At 43.9% G+C, this 27,582-nt stretch overlaps 1 protein-coding gene across 4 annotated transcripts in view; it reads right to left on the bottom strand.

The window, feature by feature from the left end:
- Positions 1-27,582, bottom strand: part of GHR (growth hormone receptor) — a 247,588-nt gene that overhangs the window by 13,721 nt on the left and 206,285 nt on the right. For all 4 annotated transcript variants that reach the window (XM_066240423.1, XM_066240399.1, XM_066240414.1 and 1 more), the window contains 2 exons: positions 9,242-9,371; positions 904-1,076 (listed from right to left, as the gene is read on the bottom strand). In XM_066240423.1, the coding sequence (XP_066096520.1) occupies positions 904-1,076; positions 9,242-9,371 (303 nt within the window). The remainder of the gene's footprint in view (positions 1-903; positions 1,077-9,241; positions 9,372-27,582) is intronic.

Raw genomic sequence — 27,582 nt, 5'->3', positions numbered from 1 at the left:
TCCCTTTATACAAGGGTACCATTTTTTACTTAAGCATGACCTGTGCTTAATGCTAAGAAAGACCCTACCAAAAAATTTCTTTTCGAGTCTGAAATCTGATCTCTAACTTTTTTTAGAGAGCTGCCATGTTTTACATTTTTTTAGCTCTGATAGAATTAATGCTTTGGGTACCATTTTTTACTTAAGCATGACCTGTGCTTAATGCTAAGAAAGACCCTACCAAAAAATTTCTTTTCGAGTCTGAAATCTGATCTCTAACTTTTTTTTAGAGAGCTGCCATGTTTTACATTTTTTTGTAGCTCTGATAGAATTAATGCTTTGGGGTTCCGGCAAAGGAATTCATTGTGACTAAGGAACAGAGAGAAAGATTCTTCCACTAAGTTCATGGAGCTGATTATCTCCCATGTTTGTCTTGAGATCTCATAAACATGTCATTAAACTGATTTTGGCTGTTCTGTGCATGTAAAACCCCAGAGTTATTGTGCTTTGTGATAAAGGAAATCTAGGCATTTATTAGAGCAATGACAGAGATCGATGCCAACATATTTCAGTAGATACGAACATGAACACGCTATTGAGGAAGAATCTTAGGAGTATATTGGGTTTGCTCCTCGCAGTGGCAACAAGAACAATCCTGTCACAGACCTCCTCAAGGACTCCACACAGCTCCCACTCACTTCTTTCCAACACTCCCTGCTGGAGTCCTTTCTGTGGGAACCACCGTTAAGCCCTCTGCCCCTTGCCTCTTGTCCACCAGCTGACCTCATGGCCTGTCAAGGAGACCCCATCCACCGCTCAAGCACAGTGACAGAGTCTTCCTACACAAACACACTTGCATGTTGCAGACTTCCCTGCTTTGTTCATCTAAGGCCATGGCGAATGCAACACAAACCTGTGATTTACCTATTTCCTCAACGGAGAAGCACTTTTGATCCACGGTACCACCGTCGCTGGTGAGCTTGATACAGTAGGGTATCCAAATGGAGGTATACGATGCATTAAAGTAACAGCTGTTTTCTCCAGCGGAGACATAATCGGGGCATTCTTTCCATTCTTGTGTCCTCTCTTGAGTGTTCCTAGGTGGAAGATAAAAAGGGGTGACTTGTTCCAAAATCATGCCATAGCTCACACCAAAGCGCAGTGTCTGACAGTCAGGTCCAATAAACTGGGACACAAATATTTATGAGCAAGCACTTTAGTGACACCATTTCCAAGAAGTGTCACATTTGTAGGCATCATCAAGTGTCTGCAGACTGATTAGGGGCCATTTGGTACTTCCGTCTGTAGTAAAACCATCTGCTCACTGACTGCATGTGACTAGCTGGTTCTTAAACCACGTGATCCACTGACAGATACTTTATTATTCCCATTCTACGACTGAGGGTTCTGAGGCTCAGGGAAGTAAAAACAAGTCCCTCATTAAAACATGACAGGCCTGACCAGGTGGTGGCGCAGTGGATAGAGTGTCGGACTGGAATGCAGAAGGACCCAGGTTCGAGACCCCGAGGTCGCCAGCTTGAGCACGGGCTCATCTGGCTTGAGCAAAGAGCTCACCAGCTTAGACCCAAGGTTGCTGGCTCCAGCAGGGGGTTACTCGGTCTGCTGAAGGCCCGCGGTCAAGGCACATGTGAGAAAGCAATCAATGAACAACTAAGAAGTCGCAACGCGCAACGAGAAACTGATGATTGATGCTTCTCATCTCTCTCCGTTCCTGTCTGTCTGTCCCTGTCTATCTCTGCCTCTGTAAAAAAACAAACAAACAAACAAACAAAAAAACATGACAGTCAGTCAACTGCCAAACAGCAGAGATTCTCAGAGAACTGTGAGTCTTTAGACCTGGGTATTTCTCTAATTCATGATGGGAGGAATCAAGGCTTGTTGATGGCCTTCTCCGGGCTGAGTCACACTAAGGTGCAAATGGCCTTGAGGTGGGAAATCAGTTACCACCCTCCTCTGAACCACTGGACCTTGTGTCTACCTCCCCATGGATTTCCTATGCTTGGGAGAGTTTTACTGATGCCTTGACCTCTTTTTGTACTTCTGAATTTCTCCTTAATTATATGATGAGCCGTGAGAATATTTCAAACATGTGAGCCATCCCAGTGATGTATATAAAACATGACATCTCAGCCTTTTCTTCCCTACCCCTGAAAGAGACAAAAGGCATGAATCTAGAAACTTAAAAATCTCTCCAAACCCAGGAAGCATTTTTCTTTTCCATGTTGTGACTAGAAATGGACATTTAATTACAGTACGTAGAGGGAGAAAAAAGAAAAACAAACGTGGGTAGAATTGAGTCAACCTATTTGCTTATGAATTCCTTGTTTGGTTTCTTTACAAAGAACAAGTTTGTCTTTCCCTAGATCTCGAGTCAGATATAAGCAAACACACAACAAAACAAATGGAGTTAGATGGACACACGTAGCTGACACGAAACAAATCGGAGAAGCTGTGTCTCCATATTTCATTCCACCATAGAGGTCTTCATCTCTACCCCACTACAGAGAGCATCATCTGCCCCAAGGACAAATACCAGGAGGGAAGTCTGTGGAAGGAAGTCAGAGTTTTGGGAAAGGAAATTCCCTAGTCTGCTGCCATGAGGACCGGAACAAAACTGCAGAGCAATCAAGACATTGCGCAGACTCAAGTCCCGCCCCCACCCAGCAGGAAGAGAGCAAACATGTAATTGAGTGTGACACAGCTCTCTGAAGTCCTATTTGTCTGACTGAATGAATCCAGCAAGCCATCTTTGGGATCTTATTATGCAAGCACTATATGCAGCATTAGCACTGTGCAGATATGAGACGTAATAAGATTTGGTCCCTACCTTCAGGCTAGAAAAAAAGACTCAGAAATTATAATCTGAGTGTTAATTGGTCTCCTGCATTCATTCCATTGATACTTCATAAGCACTGATTAGCTATAAAACACAGTGTTGGGCATCATGGGGGATTCACATGTGTCTAAGGATTACTCTTGCCTCAGGGGTCTGATGAAAAACCTGAGTAATAAAGGAGTGCAGGTACGTGCTCACAGGTCGTGCCCAGTAAGCTCCCTAAGCATTCAGAAAGGGGAAGGATTGCTCTGGTTGCTCATGGAAGGCTTCAAGGCAGAGGTAGCGTTTCTAGCAATCGGGAAGTCTGGGTAAAGTTTAAGAGATTGCAATAGAGAGAGAAGAGGAGGGGAAAGAGTGGTCAAAGGCATAGAGGTAAAGAATTGTGTCTGTGAATGTGGTGAGGGGAGCAGAAGGCAATGGGATAATTGGGGAAAACTTTCTTAAATTAGAGTTGTTATTACTTGGGTGTAATGGTTCCTTGTTCGCTTCTTATCCACTAGGCAAGCCACTGGAGAAGAGGGTTTACGAGTCAAAGAGACATGAAGCCAGGTGATCTGTGTCTATAGGAAAGGGGTGGCAGGAACGATCGCAGGTCTGTGGGCTCCCCCAGGGGCTGGGGGGTGGGCAGGGACCGGGAGGAAGGGGTGAGGAGATGGGGGAAGACGCATGTCTCCTTCCTTCCAGCTGTTTCCCAGGCTGGTCTGCTGGCACCAGGAAGACACTTATGCAATATCAGGAGGTCCCTGGGACAGCTGCTTGTTGTCAGCTATTGGAAGAACTTGGAATTCAAATGGCAGAAACACCAGGATCCGAGAAAGGGAACTGCTGTTTAAATTCTGGTTGAGATTCTGAAGAGTTCCCAGACCCGTGGAGGGGAGGAAGAGTCATCTGTGATGGGAATAACGTGGGGAGAGGGGAGAAGCAGGGACAGATTGTGTGCGTGCGTTTATAGTAGGAAAGAGATGTAAACAAATTAAAAATAGGTCGGTCATTGAACTATAGAATATGATTTATTTTTTCTTGAGTTTCAAACTAAATAACAGTACATTAAAGTGAATGGTTTAACAAGCTAGCCCCGGAAATGAGACTTCCATAGACTAGTAGAGGGAATGGCAAATGCATTATTTAGCATACTTGATCACATTAGACATTAGCATTAAAATGTCCTAAATGTAGGCTGGTTCTCTCCAGGTCTGGGTGTATTCTGCAGAGCTTAGCTCCGTGTGGCTCACAGTTTCTCAGCCTTAGCATGTCAGCACCCTGTCCCCCACGAGGACTGTACACAGAGCCCTGTTTAGATGACCCCAGCTCCATTAGCTCCGAAGAATAAATAACTGTAAGCATGCATCTTAAGCATGATGGGTCAGGAAGCGCTGGTTCCAAACAGAACGCCCAACCCCTCCCTCATCATCTGAAGTTGAATTTTATGTTAAATAAATATTTAACATTTATTTTTAAACTATTAAATTTAGACCAAAAAAACCAAAACCAAAAACCAAAACCAAAGAAACGAAACCCAAATGGACTCACAAAACAGACACTCTGCTGCCTGCCTTCCCTGAGACAGGTGTCTAGACAGATGCCCTCTCCTCTCATTCCCCAAGGCCAGCTCTCCCAAGCACCCCTGGCCCATCTCGTGGGGCAGGAGTGAGAATCAGAAAGGTGGTCAATAAAAGTCAGAGAAAGAGAAGAAGAAATGCTCTCCATCTATAGGAATGACACTGAGAAAAAGAATAAAATCATTTATGCTTGAAGGGAAACTGTCTTCAGTCCATATAGATCATGTGTTTCAGGCTTAAAATGTCACCTTTTTCTTAGAAAAAGGAAACCATGCCCTTTGTTCCTTCTGATTTGCCCCACAACCTGGCCTGGAAAAGAAACTTCCCTTTAAAAAGCCAGGGTAATCTGAGGAGGGGGCTGAGAGGGGGGTGCAGCAGAGGGGGACACAGACTTAGGAACTGGGTCTTCACACGCCTGCTTCCTTTGAAACAGGCGGCTGCAGGCAGGGGGCAGAGCAGAGCATCCCGACAGCTCCCAGAACCACTTGGGGGTGCTTGTGACCTGCGTTCCCGCCGAGTCCTCTCCCAGCTCAGAGGCTGGATGTGGCCCCATCTCCTCTCCGTTGTGGGGAGACAGAGGCTGGTGGGAACGGGCTGCCCCCTCCAGCTCTGGCCGGGGTGGTGCCAGCCAAGCGCTGCCGCGGGGTCTGTCCTGTTGACAGACAGCTGGTCGTGTTTAGGTTCCCTTGGTCTTTAGCCACCAAGACCAGGCCCCTCCACTGCTCTGGCTCTGGATGGACTCATGTCACCATTTTATCTGTCTGTCAGGGATGGGGAGTCATGTCTGTGTTCCTGGAGCTGCCTGGGAACTGATTTCTAAGAGACAGTGACAAGAGACAGCAAGCATGGGTGCTGTGCCCTTCGTGTAAGGGGACAAGGTCAAGGCTAACACATCTACAGTAATTGCTGCAGCCTGGCCCTGACACTCCTGACTCTTTGGTTCTGCCCTCTCCAGACAAATGGGGGGGGGGTAAAGGGGGGGGGTTTACGCTGTTTTGGCTGAGATACTAAAAATAATTACATTTTTATAGGAAAAACACAAAATGCTGATGTTGGCCTGTTTAGATGGGTACTGATCACAAGGTTGTACTAAGGGGCTTTGAGGAGATGACACTTTTTTCCCCTGAGACTCCAAACTCCATGAGGGCCTGAGGTAATGACTTCTTTCTGCATACGCCCGAGATTTTCTCTCTGCCTGGTCCATCTCTACCTGGTCAACAGCATCTCTGCTGGCACAGAGGCTGGGCCCGGACCAGGGACGCTCTGCGATTTCTCTGTTCTCTTAGTTCACGGTGCCCATAAAATAGCTCACTCAGTGTGGACAGGGCTGGCTCTCGAAGGTGCTGAAGCATACATGAGAAAACTGAACCTGCTAAATCCCTCTCTATTCATTAACAATCAACCAATAGAAGTTCAAAAGGGTTACCAAATATTTTTGCTTTCCGTCCATGACACGGACCAGCTTTGTCTGCTGGTCCGGACCTCTCCGCAGTGCCAGCGTTCAAGAGAAAAGAAAGTGCATTGGGTGCCCGCCGTCCCATCTTCGTGTGCCCTCTGGGGAATGCCCCACACCATGCGCTCCAGGAACACGTAACTGAGCACACCCCTCCTAAGCACTCGCTCACTCGGAAGGTGGGAAAGCCAGTCCTGGTTGCTAACTCAAAGTACACCTTATTCACAAGTTAAGCATCCAGCTTTGCATTAAAAAAGTACTTATACATAGAAGAAGACATAGGTACTAAACTCATGGACCTGGGTTTTAAAGAGCATTTTATGAATTTAACCCCAAAGGCAAGAGAAGTGAAGGCAAAGATAAATGAATGGGACTACATCAGACTAAAAAGTTTTTGCTCAGCAAGAGAAACTGACAACAAAATAAACAGCCAGCCAACTAAATGGGAAATGATATTTTTAAACAACAGCTCAGATAAGGGCCTAATATCCAAAATTTACAAAGAACTCATAAAGCTCAACAACAAACAAACAAACAATCCAATAAAAAAATGGGAAGAGGACATGAACAGACACTTCTCCCAGGAAGAAATACAAATGGCCAACAAATATATGAGAAGATGCTTATCTTCATTAGTTATTAGAGAAATGCAAATCAAAACTACAATGAGATACCACCTCACACCTGTTAGATTAGCTATTATCAACAAGACAGGTAATAGCAAATGCTGGAGAGGCTGTGGAGAAAAAGGAACCCTCATTCACTGTTGGTGGGACTGTAAAGTAGTACAACCGTTATGGAAGAAAGTATGGTGGTTCCTCAAAAAACGGAAAATAGAACTACCTTATGACCCAGCAATCCCTCTACTGGGTATCTACCCCCAAAACTCAGAAACATTGATACGTAAAGACACATGTAGCCCCATGTTCATTGCAGCATTGATCACAGTGGCCAAAACATGGAAACAACCAAAAAGCCCTTCTTGGTGATTAGTTAAAGAAGACTAGTTAAAGAAGATGTGACACATATACACTATGGAATACTACTCAGCCATAAGAAATGATGACATCGGATCATTTACAACAAAATGGTGGGATCTTGATAACATTATACTGAGTGAAATAAGTAAATCAGAAAAAACCAAGAACTACATGATTCCATACATTGGTGGGACATAAAAACTAGACTAAGAGACATGGACAAGAGTGTGGTGGTTACCGGGGGTGGGGGGGGGGGAGGGGGGCGCAGGAGGGAATAAGGGAGAAGGGAAGGGGGAGGGGGAGGGGCACAAAGAAAACTAGATAGAGGGTGACGGAGGACAATCTGACTTTGGGTGAGGGGTATGCAACATAATTAAATGACAAGATAACCTGGACATGTTTTCTTTGAATATATGTACCCTGATTTATTGATGTCACCCTATTAACATTAATAGAAATTTATTTAAAAACAAAAAACAAAAAACAAACAAACAACAAAAAAAACGTACTTATAAGACACCAAGAATCACCAAGAGCAAAGAATGAAGATGAACTCTGTAGCCCGGAATTGGAAGTTTACGTTGTCATTATTGTAAATTATTAGTATACTCCCAATAATAAAAACAGGCGGCTACCATGTATTGGGTACTATGTGCCATGCACTGGACTGAGTGTTTTTCATGGATTAGCTAATAAAATCCTCACTAGGAGGCACGAGGCAAGGTCTCTGAGCTCCGTTTTGGAAATGGGATGGCTGAGTTAGGGACAGACTGACTCGTCTGCCCACCATTACCCCATGAACGAGTGTCAGAGCCGGGCTGAGATGTAGGCTTGTTGGCCCTGAGCTCCCATCCAGTACTGCTCGCTGCTTCGCCCTTCCATTTCCTGATCCCCTGTGGGGTGGACAGTGTCATCCGTGCACTGATGAACTCCACTCGCCTAGGAGAAAGGGTTCCTGCTCCCCTTGCTTCTTGCTTAAGAAAAGAGGAGATGGCCAAGTGTTGTCGGAGCCCCCAAATTCAACAAAAGCACAAAGGGACAAACAACATAAGAGTAACAGTAATGGAAATAATATCAGGTGAGAGGTAAGAAATAAATGACTTGGGTGCTGATTGTACTGAGAGATCTTTGTTTCACCTTTCCTGTTATATTATTATTATTTCTTTTAAGTGAGAGAAGGGGAGATAGGGAGACAGATTCCTCTATTATTTTAAAGGGTTGTTGGTCAAAACAGATAGAAAAGTATTACACAATCTCTTACTGAATTAACTAATTTAACAGGAACATTGTCTATTTTCCTACATCTTTTCAAAAAACCAGTATGACTTCCCACTGCAGACAAAGGAAAGTTCAAAGCCCTCCCATGGCCTACAGGCTCATCACAGTCTGTCCTGGCTAACTGTCCCACCCCTTCTCATAGCACCCTCCCCATCTGCGCCTTGCACCAGCCAATTCTGGCCTGCTGCTTTCTGCAAACTTGCCAAGTCGGCCTCAGGGCCTTTGCACTTACAATTTCCCCCACATAGTCACATGGCCTCTCTCAGTTCATGATGTCTTTGCTGTGAGATACCGCATTAGAGAGCCTCTCATAATTTCTTCACTTAAAATGTCACCCAAGCCTGACCAGGCAGTGGCGCAGTGGGTAGAGCGTTGGACTGGGATGCGGAGGACCCAGGTTCAAGACCCTGAGGTTGCCAGCTTGAGTGCGGGCTCATCTGGTTTGAGTAAAAAAGCTCACCAGCTTGGACTCAAGGTCAAGCAAGGGGTCACTTGGTCTGCTGAAGGCCCGCAGTTAAGGCACATATGAGAAAGCAATCAATGAACAACTAAGGTGTCGCAACAAAAAACTGATGATTGATGCTTCTCGTCTCTCTCCATCCCTGTCTGTCCCTGTCTATTCCTCTCTCTGACTCTCTCACTGTCTCTGTAAAAAAAAATTAATGAAAAGTCACCCAAACTCCCTGTGCACATATTCATGCACACTCACCCACACATGCACATTCACACCACACATGTGCGCTCACACTTTCACACCCTCACCCTCGAACACGCTCATGTGCACGCATATATTCACACGGTGCTGACACTCTATCCTCTCCTTGGCCTTACTTTTCTTGAACCAGCTGACATTTTACTTTTTAATTTTCTACTGTCTGTCTTCCCTCATTGAAGATGCATTTCCATGAGACCAGGGACACGACCCTTTTGAAATCACTGCTGTATCTCTGGTGGCTAAGACAATACCCAACACATAGGAAGGGCTTCCTGAGTATTTTTTGAATAAATGAATGAATATATGCTTTAGATCATCATAAAAAAAACCCATTTCAATTCCTACCACTGCATGGGACTCAGTCCCCTTGAGTCAGAAAAACCTATGGAGATAAAAGTTAGTAAGGTGTGAGGGCTATACCTTCTAATATAGAACAGCTGTATGGATCCTGGGCTGCTGACCCTGTGACGAGCCCCTTCTGTCCAGTGGCATGAGAACGTCTCCAGCTCAGGTGAACGGCACTTGGTGAATTGAGGCCTTCCAGAAGAATCTGTGGAATAGAAGGAAAGGGCAAGGTATGAGATTGAGAGGGTAAGGGGCATTCTTAGGGAAACTCACATTTCAAGGGGCAAAGAAGAATCACTTCTTCCAGAGGATGCTGCTTCCCTAGATCCCAGCACCAGTGCTTGCTGCTTGTCAGTTATTTCTCTGCTAGCCCCCAATTCCAGGGACAAACCATTTCGTCTTGATTTCAAACATGATTTCTTAGGCCTGTTTAGGAGCCAGAGGTGAGGATAGGGGAAGAGGTCGTTTATTGGGAGGGTGACCCCAGGAACTGGAAATGAGGGAAAGGGAGGGAGAAGAGCGGATAGAAGTAGGGGTTCTTCAGCTGTGATCAGTGGCTGCTCTGAGCTCCTGGGGACAGGGAGCCTTCCCGGTGTCCTGGGCAGGGGTGGGAGGCTGGGAATTCATCTACCAACTCCCCTCGCCCACTGCCTGAAGGATGCCCAAAGGCATTAATGCCCACGAGCTTCTAGGTTGCACCTGCACCTGGCCTGAGCCTTCATCTGACTTCTGAGACAGCTATGTGGACACCTGAAGTGTGCCCATCCACATGCAGTGGTGGCACCTGTCCACCATGGATGGCTGCGTTGTCATTGAGTGGGCCAGAGGAACATGGTGTGGGGACCACAGCATCCATGACAGCGCGTCTTCTCTTTTTATAGAGTTTTGGACAGTCACTTACATTTGCACTCTTTTAAAAGATTCAGCCAGTCAACCCATTAAATAGATGTCAACTCTAAACAACTTGTGCATACATATGTGTCCATCTGCCTTTGGGAAGTGGAGAATGCCTCCTCTGCATTAGGATATTAGGTCAACTCTCTGCATCAAATCTGCAGCTATGGACGTGCTGGAGCCAAGTCTGGGGCAAAACCGATTTTTATGTGTCAGTTTTCATTGTTCTTCTGACTCCCACGGACATTTTGGAGGTGCTCAAGTTTCTTTTTTATGTTTTGCTCCTTAGCCGAATTGTCTTCATTTCAACTGTAAACTTCATATATTCGTTCTCTGACCTAAAACTCTCCTTCTTGGGCTATAGGGAGGCCCTCAGTCTTAAGGGATCTTTATAAATACTTGAAAACGTAGTTTAAATATAAATAGTATACAAACACACACATAAACGTTCCTGATCCCAAGTTCTGGTACATATCTGGTGTTCTGAACCGAAACATGGCTCCTTTTTCTTCTGTCAACAAACTCATAAGGAATGTCATGTTATAAGCCTTCTAAACAAATACATCACTCAGCCCTCCGCTCAACAAACATTTCTTAAAACATCTATTTTGTGCCAGGCTCAGCCCCAGGGACAGGGCAGGAAATGAGGCTGATTCTCTCCTGGTCCTGGGTGGGGGGGTGGGTTTCCATTCCCCTGAGGCTGAAGAGGTGGGATCCCATGTAGAAAGTTAAGCGGGGTCAGAGACACAGGGCTGGGATGGGTCCCCTCTCCTTCCACTGAAACCCAGACTGATGCAGTGGCGAGGCCAGGGCTTGGGAGACGTGTCCTCATCTCAGAACACCGGCTACCCTGTACAGTTTGGCCACAGGCGAATACACCGCCAGGAAACCCCGAGGGGCAGGCGCATGTCGTGGGGTGGCAGAATTTTTTTCTTAATAAAATTCCATGGTCATATTGTTGTAGAAATAGCCCCTTTCCTGTGCAAACCAAGAGTGACAAGAGTTCAGCGGGCCTGAACAAGAGTTCAGATGACAGAGCCTGCCCTGGTCCCAGGGCTGGCCAGGCAACCCTGTCTCGGGGGTCCACCTGTAAGGCCCCTCCCAGAGCACAATCGTGTGTGTGTGTGTGTGTGTGTGTGTGTGTGTGTGTGGCCTGCGTGAGCTGTTACAGTAAACACAGGGAAAACGTGCGTGTTTCATGAGGCTGCATGGTTACATGGGCAAGGACCTGGAGAAGCCTCGGTTTCTATTAGCTGAAACACTGAAAACAATACCTTTTGGTCCTTCCAGAAAATCAATGATTTGTAGAACACATTCACACCACAACTATTTGAACATCTGCTGGTTGGACAAAGTGTTTCATAATCTAAGGGTCCTTGCACACGGTAGGGAAGAAGAGAAAACACACAGAGGGCGGGGGAGTCGGGGGCTGGGTGACGAAGGTGAAGAGACTGAGAAGTGCAGGCTGGCAGTTACAGAAGAGTCAGCAGCCCCGGGGATGCCAAGGGCAGCATAGAGAACATAGTCAATAACCCTGTAATAACTACGTATGGGGCCAGGTGGGTACTGGGGATATCAGGGGGAACGCTTTGTAAGGTGTATGAGTGTCTAACCACTACGCAGTACACCTGAAACTCATACGAAACAATATTGAATGTAGACTGCAATTGAAAAAGAAAATTAAAAACAAAAGAGGAAATACACTGCCTTACAAGTCGAGCGGTTTGTGTTCTCACCCTGGCTCTGCCACTATGTGCCTTTGACCTTCCCAGAGCCATTGGGTTAGGGCAGAGGAAGAGGAGGAGCAACGGAGTGGGGTGGTTGGAGGGAAAGGACGACTTTGGCCAGAGCTCCGGCGGTGGCGCGGGTGGTCCTCCGCTGCATCTGCCCTCTCGTGGAGGACCTCCCCTGCACCGGGTCCCGTGGGCCAACTGCTGTCAACAGCCCCGCACACTTGTGATCACCCCTGAACACAGGCTCGTGTGGGGCAGGGGCCTAAAGGGAAAACCTTGCCCCCTGACCAGACCGTGAGTAAACACGAGCAGATGAACATTTCCTTTGAAGTTGAACAGCAGTGGTCAAATGACAAGGAAGGAAGAAAACAAAACAGTTCTTAACGTGACTCAGAATTACAACTAATAAAGACATCGTAAGAAAAACAGTTTTCCAGAATAGGTAAATGAACTTGGTTTTAATCCTAAAAAAGGAAAGAGGTGATAACACCAGATAGGAGTGCATAAGTGATCAGTGCATGAAACATGGAAGAGGGAAATGTTGTAAGGAGAGAAAAGCAGGAGGCACACTGGGCCTGATGACATCTGGCCCCTTTCTGGTGGACCTGGGTTCTGCTAAGACATCTGCATATGCAGTCACTCAGGGGTCGGCTTTGCCAGAGAGGTCACAGCAGGCTCCATCACCCTGATGTGAATAAAGTGGTGACCGCTGAACAAAAGCCAAAGCGAGGAAATAGCTGCTGTCAATTGCAATAGCTTTCGTATGTTCTGAAGATTGCACAAGCGCACGGGTCGAGGCCAAGTATGGAGAAACTGCAAAATGCCTCCCACACAGGATAAACAAGAGGGGGCGATCCCAAGCAGTCAGTCCACTTCCCAGACTTGGCCAGCACAGACTTTGGGTATAATTTTTGGGTGATCGAATAACCTAAATGCATCAGGGATTGAAAACCGCCTTGGTATATAGCCTCCATATTTGGATAAAGCAATAGTATAGAACAGAATAGTCATGATCCTAGAAGGTTTAGTGAAAGAAGATGCAAAATGTAATTCTGCCACGATGGAAAGAGGTCACTGCATTTAATACAGCTGAATTTCTGAGTTCTCTTCTCAGGCAAAGATGAGATGGAAGGGGAATAACAATATGGGAATAGCACTAGAACTTCTTGGGGGTCACCACGTGCCAAGCACTGTCTTGCCCATTATATGCATTATTAACTCCTTTAATTCTCACCACTGTGGAATGAAGGAGGCATTGTGATTATCACCATTGCAGAGATGAGACTTTTGAGGAACAGAAGTAAAAGAACTTGCCCAAGGTCACAGGGTACTAAGAGGTAGAGCCCCGAGTCCAATCAGGCAGCCCTGGACAGAGACTCACTTCAGCCCTGACAGTCAACACTCGTAGCTTTCAGAGTTTGAAAGTGACCCTCGGGAAGAAAAACTTTACATCACAACCCAGCATGCCCATATTTATGTATGTGATATATCGAAAAATAAAATATCTCAAGACATACTAACTCAATGTCTGCAAGGAACTCTGATTTATTCTATTTCTGGTTATAAGGGACACTGCACACATCCCAGGAGACTGATTTACTAATGGGTGACCATTTTCAGTTTGAAAAGCAGTATGCACGCCTGACCAGGCGGTGGCACAGTGGATAGAGCAGCGGTTCTAGGCGACCCCTGTGTTTTGGTCGTTCGACCCCCGCCGGGGTAGTGACCCACAGGTTGAGAACCGCTGGGATAGAGCGTCGGACTGGGATGTGGAGGACCCAGGTTTGAGACCCTGACGTTGCCAGCTTGAGTGCGGGCTTATCTGGTTTGAGCAAAGCTCACCAGCTTGGACCAAGGTTGCTGGCTCGAGCAAGGGGTTATTCAGTCTGCTGTAGCCCCACGGTCAAGGCACATATGAGAAAGCAATCAATGAATAACTAAAGTGTTGCAACGAAAAACTAATGATTAATGCTTCTCATCTCTCTCTGTTCCTGTCTGTCTGTCCCTATCTGTCCCTCTCTTTGATTCTCTCTCTGTCTCTGTAAAAAAAAAAAAAAAAAAAAAAGAAAGAAAAGCAGTGTGCACAGAGCTATCCTGTCTCTCTGCAAGGTGAAAATCAGTATGCAATACCCTCAAAGCAAGGCAAGAACACCTCGGTGACCTGGCACAGGTTAGGAATGATCGACAGACCTGCCTTTTCCAGGTAACTAAAACTTACTCTTGAAATTCTTTTTCCCCCAAAATAGATTTTTTAATCACTTAAGAAAGCCTGTCAAATGTCATATGACCTTTTTAATAACTTTGCACAAGGATCAGGGTTATCATATTGAGTTACGATGTAACTGTATGTAGGGTTATTGGGGCGGCTGGCCTCCTCTTGCCCCTACACTAAGTAGCTGTACTGTTTTGCTGGTAAAATTCATGCCCTCACTTCAACTTTAAGTCACAAGTAGCTCCTTCCTTGGAATGACACAATTTATTAAAAATAATAACAATCCATCTCGAGAGCTGCCTTGACAATTGATGAGAGTTATGGGGAAATGATTTGATGGTACTGGGTGATGACTGAGGGCACAGACTCCCGAGCTCCACCTCACCCCCATCATTTACAATCGGGGCCATCTAGGGTAATGTACTTACCGTCTCCAGTATCCTCATCTGTAAAACAGGAACACTAATAGGAGCTCACAGGGATATTGTGAAGATTAAATGAGCTAATGACAGAGCTAAAGCTCTTAGATCAGTGCCCAGGGCAGAGTATGCATTATGTAAGTGTTTGCTGTTACCTCCATCCTCATGGCCAGCTGGGATGGTCAATGAATGATTTGTCAACTAACTGTTGTCACCTAGGAAGTACAAATGATGGACACTCCAAATCTGAACTCTGTGCTCACTGTCCCTCTTTATAGTCAGTCTGGTGATGCTATATAGTTGAAACATCTGAAGTGTCTGTGTGGCTATGTGACAGTCATGCCCCTCACTGCTTGGAGGTTATTTTCTATGGCTATGCTCTGGATGGTCAGAGCTGCCAAATCTGAGTTCTACAGAATGGAGGATATTGCTATATCATCACATTGTTATTAAAACGGAAAGCATCCCAAGCAAAGGCCCTCCCTGTGTTTCTTGAGAAACAGTTAGAAAAGAGTGCTGTGAGTCTGTGAAGATGTCCATGCGGGGAGGAGACTCCACAGTGACTCAGGCAGACTCTGTGGGGGCAGTCCTGCAGGCTCTCTGGAACATTCAGAATGCTACCTGATGCTTTCCTGGGGGCCTGGGCACCTTGGAATCACAGCAGAAGCGGGAGAGGGCTGTTGGCCATGATCTTCCCAGAAAGAGCTTGCTAAATGGAAAGAGTGCTGAACTAGAATTTGAATTCTGGTTCTCTCACTAAGAGTCCATCCAACTCATCTACCCCGAATGAAAAACGTGACCATAGAAATCTAAATCCCCAATCTCCTTTCCTCTTTTTCTGTCTAAACCTGTTTGTCTGCTCAACAAAGAAAAATACCTGCCACTTTCTAGTCCTTTGGATTTTTTTTTTTAGAGACTTTCTCATCTGACATTCCATGCTGCAATTAATCAAAAAGGATTTATGCAGCACCTATTATGTGTAAGTCACTCTTTTGGGTGCAGTGGGAATTATAAAAATAATGTGACATGGATTCTGCCTTTGAAGAGCTATAATCTAGATAGGAACCGACCCACAGCGTATGGGAAGAAGCTAACGGTAGTCGGCAGCTCACAGAAAGAGCACTACTTCAGGAAGTCAGAAGTGTGATCATTAAGAGTTGAGGGTGCAAGGACAGAGGCAGGTTTCACGGAGGAGTAAGGACCAGGTGATTGTCAGCCTGGTTTGCTGTGATGGAAAAACACTGATGATCACTGACCAAATACCACCTGGGACACACTGGTCCCCAACATTAGGTTTTTCCACCCTCGTAGTCTCCTGAATCAGAACGTGCATTCTAACAAGACCCCGGTTACCTGCATGCACATTAGAGACTGTGAAGCATGGACATCAGGACCCGACTACCAGCTAAGGGCTCTAACTGGACCAGTCGTTCTCAGCTCTGGGTGCACATGACAACCACCTGGGAATCTTTAAACAGCTACATTCCGGAGACCTAATTTAATTAGCTTGGACAATGCCTCCCTTACACATGTCATATGTTGATTATAGCTTTAAAAAAGTAACATGCTTCTCAATGTATTGAATGGGAAAAAAATATTGGAAAGATTGGGGTGATGCCTGGGCTTTGATACTTTTTAAAATGCCCCAGGGAACTCCGGTGTGCAACCAAGGTTGAGGATTGCTGAACTAAAACAATGAGCTGCTATGTTAGATTAGTACAATGAATTCTTAAGCAAACACTGCATTGAAAGGCCTCTCAAATGCCGAGTCCTGTGAAAAACAAACCAAATAAGGATGATGAAGGTGAAGCAGTGTGCACTGAACCTCTGGGCAGAGGGTGGACTGGACCGGCCCCCATATAATGAGGATGTTGAGTGTGTCTGCGCTGGCTCTGGGGAGGTGGGTGCTCTCCCTGGGTGCTGACCCTGCTGTGGGTGCTTTACCTGGAGCCTCCCGTGGAGGGCCAGCCCCAAATCCCGCTCTGTGGAGCAGAAACATGCTCACAGCTGTGTCAGGGCTTCTACAGTTGTAGCTTCAAGGATCTATGGCTGTGAGCGTGCAACTGCCTCAGTCGTGGGCGTCATGGATGTCAGCGTTAGATCCTTCGCTGTAGATCCGGGAGCAGATCTGGAATGTAGCCCCAGGATGGCCTTGCTCAGTCCACACCATGGAAGTCACAGCTGCCTTTGTGGGAAAGGAACAACTTCTCAACACAACACATCATCCCAACCCTGGCATTGCGTTGCTCTCCTGCGGCTAGTGTCCTAAGCCCTCATCGCTGTTCATTCACTGGCTTTCTGGAGCGCATTGTTGGAGAGAGCCATGTGTTTTAGAGAGATGCTTTTCGAACTTGACTGTGCTGCATAGCATCACACAGGCACTGTTAATGCGCAGGTGCAGTTGGCAGGGTGCGAGACCGTGCACTTCCGGTAAGTTCCCGGATGGTGCTAAGGCTGCTCCTTACATAAAGTACCCGGCCTCTGTGGAGCAAGAAGGCAGCTCTGGGCCGTCCAGCACGGTGGCCACTGGCCTCTGGTCTCTACTAAGCACTTGAAATGGGGCTTGTGTGAACAAGTAACTGAATTTTTAACTGTAGTCAATTTTAACTAGCTGAAATTTAAATTTAAAAATGAAAGCAGTGCAAATATTTTCCCTTCCATATAACTTCATTGTTTCAGTAGGTCTACATTCCACTTGACTGAAAATTTGGTGTGCCAGTGGAGTTGTGTTCTGTAAATGTAAAATACACATTAGATTTTAAAGATCAGGAAATAATAAGGTCAAAGGAATCTCAAGAATGTTTTTATTAGATTAAATGCATGTTGAAATGATAACATTTTGGATATGTGGGGCTCAAAAAAAGATAATTACCATGAATTTTACCTGCCTCTTTTACTTTTTAATATGGCTACTAGAAAATTTTAAAATTGCATATGTAACACACATTAAATTTCTATTTGGCATTGTTGGTTTATTTTTCAAATCAAATTTATTGGGGTTACATTGGTTATTAAGACATAGAGATTTCAAGTGTACATGTCTATGATACATGATCTGTATATGGGATTGTGTGCCCACCACCCAAAATCATCTATTTCCCCCCCCTTCCCCCTTTGCTACCCCAACCCCCCCCCAACCCTCTTCCATCTGGTAACCACCATAGTGCTGTCTGTGTCTGTGAGTTCCAGTTTTATATCCCACAGATAAGTGAAATTGTGTGCTTTTTATTTTTTTCTGACTTATTTCTCTTACATTATATTCTCAAGGTCCATCCATATTGTTGCAAATGCCAGTATTTCATCATTTCTTATGGTTGAGTAGTGTTCCATTGCATGTATGTATCACATCTTTATCCAGTCTTCTACTGAAGGACTCTTTAGTTGAGACTTGATAGTGTTGGTTTAGATCAGCAATTTTAAACCTTTTTCATCTCATGGTACATATAAATTAATTACTAGAATTCTGTGGCATACCAAAAATATATATTTTGCCCATCTGACAAAAAATAGCTATAATTTTGATTGATTTACAAAAATAAAAATAGCAATTTCTTTGTTTTTGCTCCAAAGTGACTTTTTAAAAAATCAGTTGCCTATACTTGTATATAAAAGGATTTCCAGTACCAAGAATTAACCAATCAGATGCAACCTTATATGACACATGACCAATAACATCCAACTCTATTATATGACCTATATATTTATGGTTCAAGACAGGGCATTCACAGTGGATGGCTATTTTTATGTTGGTTATTGTTAATTTTTAATTTGACAATCTAAGGCAGTGGTAGTCAATCTGGTCCCTACCGCCCACTAGTGGGCGTTCCAGCTTTCATGGTGGGTGGTAGCAAAGCAACCAAAGTATAAATAAAAAGATAAATTTAACTATAGTAAGTTGTTTTATAAAGATTTATTCTGCCAAACTTAGCAAAAATCCGACATAAAGTACTTGGTAAGTAATTATTATTATATGCTTTAACTTGCTGTAACTCTGCTTTATAAATTTTATAAAGTAAAGTTACTTCCCTACTTTATAAATCACCATTGCTGTGGAACCGGTGGGTGGTTAGAAAATTTTACTACTAACAGAGATACAAAAGTGGGTGGTAGGTATAAAAAGGTTGACTAACCCTGATCTAAGGGATAATTGGTTCGTGTGCCTGACTAAATAGTCAAGTAGTGCATGTTTTAGATGGTACAATTGATTTCAAAGGGAAAACATTTAATTGAAAAGGAAGAATTCAGGAAATATACTGCATCAGCTTAAACATGGAGGACCTGAAAAATAAAGTTGCTAAATTGGCAGATTGTCTATCATATTAGTACAGAGCTAACCCCCCATTTCAATGTCTCCACCCTTTCTCTCTCTCAGCTCAGTTTTTTCATTTAGTTCCCAGACACTCAAGAGCTGCTGAGCAGGAGACTCAGCCTAACCTTCTGAGCAGAGCCCTTATTCTTCTGCAATGGTCTCGCCTAACTTACTGCCTGTGACCAATGTCATTCTTGGTAGAGGGGAACAGCAAGGAACACCAGGAAGAGCACAGGTGTGGAAGCCAACTGGATTTACATTTGAACACCAGATGTACGACTTACTAGAAATATTATCTCAACTTTCTAAGCCTCAGATTTCCCCTGTGTAAAATGAGAGCAAAATATCTCACAGTTGCTGAAAATCAAATCAGACAGTTTACATAAAGTACCTGGCACGTGGTTGGGTTTCAACAGAGAACTACCACCACGGGTATTACGCAGAAAAAAAACTCACCAACTTCTATCGATTAGTAGATTCTTATTTCATTCACTGCACTCCAAGGAAATGTTTGAAATTTAACAGGGCCCTTATACCCTGCAATGTCTTAGTTGAAAAGTATGACTCACTGTGAGACTCACCAGCACTGGAACAGGTTACTTAGAAAATATTTGGGATGAGGCAAATCTCCCTAATCCACCAAAATGGAAGCTACCTTCTTATCCACGTACCCAGTCAGTCTCAAATGCAAAACAAATTTAGGTCAGAAGCAATGAGTGCCCTGAGCTCTAAGTCAGGGTTTCCCAGCCTCAGCACTGTTGATGTTTGGGCCAGATAATTCTTTGCGGAGTGGCCTGTCTTTGCAACACGTTTAGCATCATTCCTGGCCTCCACCCACTAGATGCCAGCAACACTCCTCTGTCACCCAGTGGTGACAACCACAATGTCTCTAGACATTGCCTGGGGACAAAGTCACCCTGGAAAGAACCTCTGCTCTGTGGGCATGGATCACTTACTTCAATACCTCAGTTACAGATGCTCTGGTTACACTGATACTGCATAATTACATTTAAGTTGACCTTTTACTATACATTAGCAAAAACATTTGCGTTAAACAACATATAAACATCCTTCTTAACGACTACTGTCTGAGATCCTCCTCAGTGCTAAGTTCTGCCATGTGCTTTCTCATTTCACCTTCACTACTCCCCTGTAAGGAATGTTACCTGATAGCATTATAATCTTCATTTTGCAGATAAGGAAATGCAGCTTTAGAAAAGCTTGATAATTTTCAGCCCAAATCCAGATTTTTCTGGCTTCAGAACTATTTTTCCCCATAGGCTGTACTGTCTCTGTTTTATTTGGGTTTTCTCTTTATGGTAAAGTTGCTTTTTTCGGTATTTGGCTCAAAGATTTATTGTTTGTTTATGAGCCATTAGACAGTTTACAGAAACTAGAGCTTAGAGATGAACTGTCCTAGAGCTGAACTGAGAAGCCTTGGACTTCACCTTTTACCCTCATGTTTATACAGCAAATAGGAAAAGCATCAGAACTATACCGATTCCCTACACAACAATCCCAGACTGCTCTCAGGAAAATGAGAGACTGACAAGAGTCTCTGCCTCTGTGAAATTTTCACTGCGGTTGGGGAGATAAGATTGACACATATGAAACGATTTGAAGATGAAACATTTTAGGATCTGTTGGAGCAGCCAACAGGAATGTATTGTACAAAGGAAAGGAAGGCCAGTATGAGTTATAAAAGACCTGAAACACTTCATGGGGAAGTTTTAATATGAAACAGAGAGACAAGAAATGGAAGTGCAGTCTAGGAAGTAGATCATTTATAACAGGCACATTTCTAAGTGTGCCACTGTGAGTTAAGAGAAGAGGTTAGCCTAGTGGTGAGCAGTCTATATCCACTGGTAGACAGCAATCCACTGGGTAACTCCCAAGCAAAAGGAAAATAAAATCCTGGCCCACATTTGCCTCTCTCTCACTCATGTCAGAATTTCCACTCATCTCTAACCACAACCAGAAGATAGATATACACACAGAGTTAGAGAAGCAACGTTGATTTCGGACCTGAAAGAGGATTCTGGGAACATGACTGGCAATTTCAAAGAGAAAACAGTTTATATGCAGTGATATACTCTTAGACTTGGAAGAGACCTGGTTAGTCACCTAGGCCTACCATTTCATTTCACAGATGAAGAAAATTATGTCCAAAAAAAGAGGAGTGGATTGCTCAAGGTCACATAGCTAAGAAGCCAGGCTATATGTTCTGCCTTCATTAAGTGAAATCATCGCTAAACTTGGATGACCTCTTTATTATGTCATGCTGATAGAGTAAACCACGCTTGATCCTGAGCCCTAGACTCTATGACAATATTAAGGCCACACTTAGGGCACAGTGGTAAGAAAGGTCTATGAGTAGGCATTTCAAAAAATTATAACAAACCAACATGAAGAATTATTTTGAGCACTAACATTGAACCATGTAATGAGTTCAGAATTTGATGCACAACCAACCTATTTATTACACTAGATGGCAGCAAATAGGTACCCAGGTGTATGGTCAGTCAACTAAGAAACTGAAAACAAAATGAAACCACACACAGATTGGTTGTAAGTTTGCTGAATAAAGTGAGCGTTTGCATCAGTATTAAGCTCTTGCATGTTCTCAAAGAGTCTTGAAGAAGTCATGGTTCTTCTTACATGGTTTTTTATTGAGGTCCCTCCTTCTACACAGTAAGGTGCTAGAAACTGTGGTGAATGGCTATAATCTTGAATTATACAACCGCTGACACTTGGGCAAGTAGAGAAACATTTGATGTATTCAATATTTCCAGAGTCCTTTTTCTGGTCATCAGAGGCAGAGTGTTGGTCAGAGGCTAGGGGATGCGCAGTACAGAAAAGACAATCCTGGGAGGAGAGGAGATATTGCAAGATATGACATCAGGATCCACAGGACAGAAAACAATATTAACAAGACCAGGCTGTGAATACTCACAACAGAGGTATCTGAAGTGAAGAGGGAGTAGAGGCTATATAATCAGATAGGACCCAACCATTCTCTAGGTTACTGTCTTCAAAATGGACCATGCAGGAAGATTCATTGGGGAAAGAAATGGAAACACAAAAAACTTTTTTTTTTTTGTATTTTTGTATTATTCTGAAGTGAGAAGCAGGGAGGCAGAGAGACAGACTCCCACATGTACCCAATTGGGATCCACCCGGCATGCCCACCAGGAGGCAATGCTCTGCCCATCCAGGGTGTTGCTCCCTTGCAACTGGAGCCATTCTATAGCCTGAGGTGGAGGCCATGGAGCCATCCTCAGTGCCCAGGTCAACTTTGCTCCGATGGAGCTTTGGCTGCAAGGGGAGAAGAGAGAGATAGAGAGAAAGGAGAGGGTGAGGGGTGAAGAAACAGATGGGTGCTTCTCCTGTGTGCCCTGGCTGGGAGTCGAACCTGGGACATCCACATGCCAGGCCGACACTCTACCACTGAGCCAATCTGCCAGGGCCTAAAACTTTTATTTGTATGTGCTGTTTATCTGAAATAAGAAAGGAACTGAAGTTCATTAATACTGAACATGTAAAGTTGCATGGAGTCTTCGCTCAACCTGTATGTCAGAGTCACACGTCATGTTTGGGATGAGAGGAATTCTGCAGGAACTGTGGGAGGCCCACAGTTCTGATGGGCAGTTAGTAGTACCTTTGCTCATCTCTTCGTTTCACATGTTAGAGCATTTTTACAAGTTTTACATGTCTGATTAATGGGTCAACATGTTATACTGATATTATGGTACTCTAACAAATCATGATGTAACATACAAGGGGCTTAAAAAAAGTCATGTGAAGAAATCTCATATTGAAGGTGATTCTAATAACGTAAGCCCAAGTCAACAAGAAGGAATGGCTGAGCCAACACTCTCCTTACCTCTAGAATAAGCTTTTGGCAAAGCTGATAGGTAGTTGATTTCCAAAAGGAGAAATTATCCTAAAGACTATTTGACATATAGATCAACACCTACTACGACTACTATTTATTTTTGAAACTCTAATGTGGTTTTATGGTGTGCCCTTTTCAGATATGAGACCAAGATTGTAATTAAAACCAAATATTAAAATAAATGTCACATAGTACCAACTTTCAAACTGTGCTTCATAAACTGCAGACTTTTCATAAACTTTGGACATTAAATGGATTTCCCCTTCCAAAAGAAGTAAATTTCTTCAAACGCACTGCAGGAAGCATTTTGTTCCATTAAGCCATTAAAATTTAAATGTTTTATAATATTGCTTGGCTCATCTTTACTACAATTTGGATTTTTATATATGTTTTATAATGAACAAAATACATTAGGAGCACTGTATATTCAGTGTGGGGCAAAAGCAGGTTTACAGTTGTGAGTACGCAAAACACAGGGTTTATCTTTTATTACTATTGATTATCATATCATTTCCCATGAGAGCTGTCAACCTACTTTTGCTCCACCCTGTATATGTAATTTACAAATATGTGAACGTGTTTATGGTATGTCCCAAAATGTTTTTATTAATGGATACAAATCCAAACTCCCATGACCTTTGACTGAGCAAATCCCTTTACAAGATGGAAGAGTCCAGTGAAGCAAGAGGGCAGGGGACTGCTAATCCCCCCTCCTCAGGATTCACCTGTCAGGTGCACACTGAGGTACACAGACCCAGGGCACAGACCTGGGCTCCTTATCCTATAGCTCACTCTGTGACTGAACTTCATCTTTAAAGGATTGCTCTGTTAGAAGCACAAACAGAGCTAAAAGGAATATTAAAGAAGAGGGGTCTGCCTGTCAGATAAAATATATGCAAAGGAAGTTCTTGGATATCAGAGCATAAAGACACTACAGGACAAGCTAAGTGCTTATTCCCATAATCAAATCTTTTTAAGTGAATCTTCACAAGCAAGATACGTTCTAAACATGTGCTATCTAGTTTGAACTGTATAGGTGAATGAGAAATGGTTTAGAAAGAAAAGCCGGATGTAGGCATGAAGAAGTCAGTCTGGAGTTGTAGAGCAGTCAAGGAGAGCTATAGCTGCCCTCCCAGAACGGGGTGGGGTGGGGGGGGCGCTTCCCCGGTTCCCATGCTGTCTTCTATGCCACTCCCTTTCCTTCGCAGAGCTTGGCCCAGGGGCCATGATAGGCGGTCTGCCTGAACCCTGCTACAGAAGACACATGCCCTTTCTACAGTCTAGTGCTTCCAAAGTGTGGTCCTGGGGGTCTGCTCGGTCCATACCAGGACCATCGGGGAGCTTGACCCACATCCAGGTTCCTGGGCTCCGTTCTAGATCTACTACCTCAGATTCTCTGGGAGGGGCTTAGGAATCGCTATTTTTTATTCCCCTGCTTGACTTATATACATTTGGGTCTCAACTCTCAGGAATAGTGTGTTGTCTGGTAACCAGAAAAAGGAGAAAAGACAAGATCAGAGGTTTTCCTGCTAGCCCACAGTCATTAAGGGCTCCCATTTGAAAGACAGTATAATATTCATGTTACGAACATCAGTAAGATGTAAGACAACATCTGGTTCATAATGGAAATTAAACACTCTAATTGAATACTTTTAAGGAGAGACTATACATCCTCAACTTGAAAATGACCCAGTGTCTTGGGTATTTGGGGACATAGCTTTGCTTACATAGGGAGCAAGGCAACGGGTCAGATTCTGTGAACACCACATGCAACTATATTCTAGAAACACATACACTTAATGCTCCAGGCAACCACAGAAGACAGTATTATCCCCATTTTGAAGATGGGGAATAAGACTCTGAGAGGTGAAATGTCTTACCTACATTCATTCAGCTGGTAACAGGCAGAAGTAAGGTTTGTATCAGATCTCCAAAATTCACAACAGGGCATTTTCAGTGTATCTAGCCAAAAGGAAATAGGCAGGGATTCCGTTTGAGCATTTACTAGATCTACAATAATTATAACCGAGGGGAGAAAACAAATCTTTCTATACTGATGATTTAATGCTCTTGAAGTTGAAGGTCAACAGACAGGAAAACTCATTTGGTTTACTAGAACTCAGAGTTCCCATCTTAGGAGAAATTTGGTGGGATCGTTAACAGTGACACGTAGTCAGGTCAGATGCTGAGTTCACATCTGCCACGGATGTGAATTAACATCTGCCTGGAGAAACGGTTCAGCGCTGATTTGAAAAGCAACAGCACTCAATTAGGAACCATAGCTGTTATTCCTATACCAAGTGAGGTCTCCTGGGCGGCCTCTCTCAATGCCATCATTATTGATGCAACTTTATTAATGGACCTGAACATGCCTTAACACAGAGCAGCACGGCTGTTGTCCCCTGAGCCAACAGAGCTGCATTAGATTTGTTACTATGCCCACAATGCAGTTGCACCAACTTGGTTTGTTCCCTCTGTTCTGTGTTGGTGCTTGTGATTACTACACAGGCACTGGCTGAACAAACCTGGGGTTTAGAATAAGGCAGGGGTGGGAGAAGTTATTGAGGCTTTGCAGCCAGGGTGCCCTGAGTTTGAATCCTTGCTTATTTGATTTTAGGAAAATAACATCTTTTCTTATAGTCTAAGTTTCCTCCAATTCTGTGAAATAAGAATGGTAAGAATAATTTTACTCAGTTAATGTGAGATAAACTCTAATAAATATTTATCAACTCTTCTCCAGGAAACCTGACTATCATAATTCACTTACTGAAGTTAATATATTTATCATGATAACAAGATCTAATGTTTTTTGGGTACTGTCATCTATCAGCCCTGCTCTCAAACTTTTGGTGTCTTATCTCACTCAAGCCTTTTAACAAGTAGAATGACATGGGTGTTGTCCCACGGTTCAGATGGGAAAGCTTTGGCCCGGAGATGGGGGCAGCATGTGTAGGAAGTCCTATTTCAAAGCCCATACTCTCACCTTCTTTGTAACACTGCTTCCCATTATTCTAGAGCAAGGGTTGTACATCAAGAAGATATGAAGAGGCAGCACAGCACCATGGCAATGAGAACAGTGCTTGATCTAGGAGGCCTGGGTAGGAATCCAGGCTCTGCACTTCTTGGTTTGTGTGCTTTGAGCAAGTCCCTTATTCTCCTGTGCCTCAGTCTCCTCATCTGCTAAGTAAGAATAAGAGTGCTGACCACACAGAATTGTTATGAGGACTGCTGATGATTTAACTTATGTAAAAGGCTTAGAGGACATGGTGAATATGATGTAAATACTATTCTGATCAGCACGGGAGTTTTGACCTGCTCCGTTTCCGACCTGGACCGGTTCACCCCTCTTTAGGCAACCTGGTGGTCCCCCGCTCCCGGGAGGTCACCATATTGATGCCGAACTTAGTGCGGACACCCGATCGGCATAGCGCACTACAGCCCAGAACTCCTGGGCTCAAGCGATCCTCCTGCCTCAGCCTCCCGAGTAGCTGGGACTACAGGCGCGCGCCACCACGCCCGGCAATAAATACTATTCTGATGATAAAGTATCTTCAGGTGGTAAGTCTGATGATGACTGCCTTCAACACTGGAAATGAATACAATCTCTTTTTATAGCTTCTTCCAATAATTACAAAACTTCCTTGCCATTCTGCATCAAATAATAACTTCATTAGTGTTTAATACATCTTATTATGAACTAATAATTCATTTTAGCCTCTCTGTGACTCGAACAGCACTCAAACCCATTTATGCCAGTGAAACCACAGGACAAGAAAAAGAGAAGAAAAAAACCCTAGGCACTCAGCAGACCAGAGACCCGACCTGACCCCCTACCCGTACCTACCACGTGTACACTGTAACTGTCAGAACTCACTCTGAAAGAGCCATCACTTTCAGAGGCCATGTTAAGGACCTAATTTTAAAGACCATGCTTTATTTTTCAACAAAATAAAAACTCAAGTTCAGGCTTTATTTTTTTATTTTTTATTTTTTTTAAGTTCAGGCTTTAAAGTTTGAAAGTTGTCACAGTTTGGGATGCAAAATCTAGCACTTTCACATCACCTGTCTGGTTGAAGATGTGAGGGGTGTGCCATATTTGACTGAATTCTTGCAGCTGGGTGGGTGCCAGTTTCTAGTTTTAAATTTTGCTCTGCCCTCACAAATTTAAGTTTGCGGTCTGTAATTTGAAAGGTGCATATCAACACAGCTAGACAATAAAGTATTGCCCAAAATAAAGTATCCATAAAAATAAACACAACTGAAGGATGCCCCCAGATAGTTAGATACATGGCTCATTTATAGAATTTAAAACAATGCCTTTTCTTTTGTATCTTTTTGGCTAATTTTCTAAACCAGGAGTTTAGTCCAGGAGGGAGGATATATACTATCAGGTTTAAAACCATACTTCCAAAAATACCTGTCCTTGGACATAATGCTGAAGTTGAGAACATAGCAGACATCTCACCAGACAAAATCAGCTAATACAACTTTTCCCTTTTAATAAAAAAACTACCGTCCATCTTCTCAGTTGATACTATCAGTCTGGAAAAAATTTTTTGAATAAACACATTTACTGGTGAGATGTGCTGGGTGAATACATGGAAATGGAGGAGCAGAGAGAAGAGAGACTGAACAGTTGGGCATGTCACTCTAAGCAGTATGCCCCCCCTTCTCATTGCTCTGGGGTTCATGGTGGTCCAGCTGAGACAGAAGCCCGCCTCTTGGTCCATGAGTGTCTACTAACTTGCACCCTTGGCCTGCTCATCTCCGTGCCCTACTGATAAAAGGCTACCACACGCCAAAGTTTCTGTTTCATTCTCAACACTGCACAGGCCATCCACTCAAAACCTGGTCCAGCCTGGAGGATCCGGAGGCTCCCTAACACCTTTGGGATATGCAAGATGCTGGGAAGGCAGGATCAGAGATGTGGTTGAGTAGAAACTGACGGTTACTC

This window comes from Saccopteryx bilineata, chromosome 1 (assembly GCF_036850765.1).
Source record: "Saccopteryx bilineata isolate mSacBil1 chromosome 1, mSacBil1_pri_phased_curated, whole genome shotgun sequence".
NCBI lineage: Eukaryota > Metazoa > Chordata > Mammalia > Chiroptera > Emballonuridae > Saccopteryx > Saccopteryx bilineata.
This window is presented reverse-complemented; position numbering and strand designations above follow the sequence as displayed.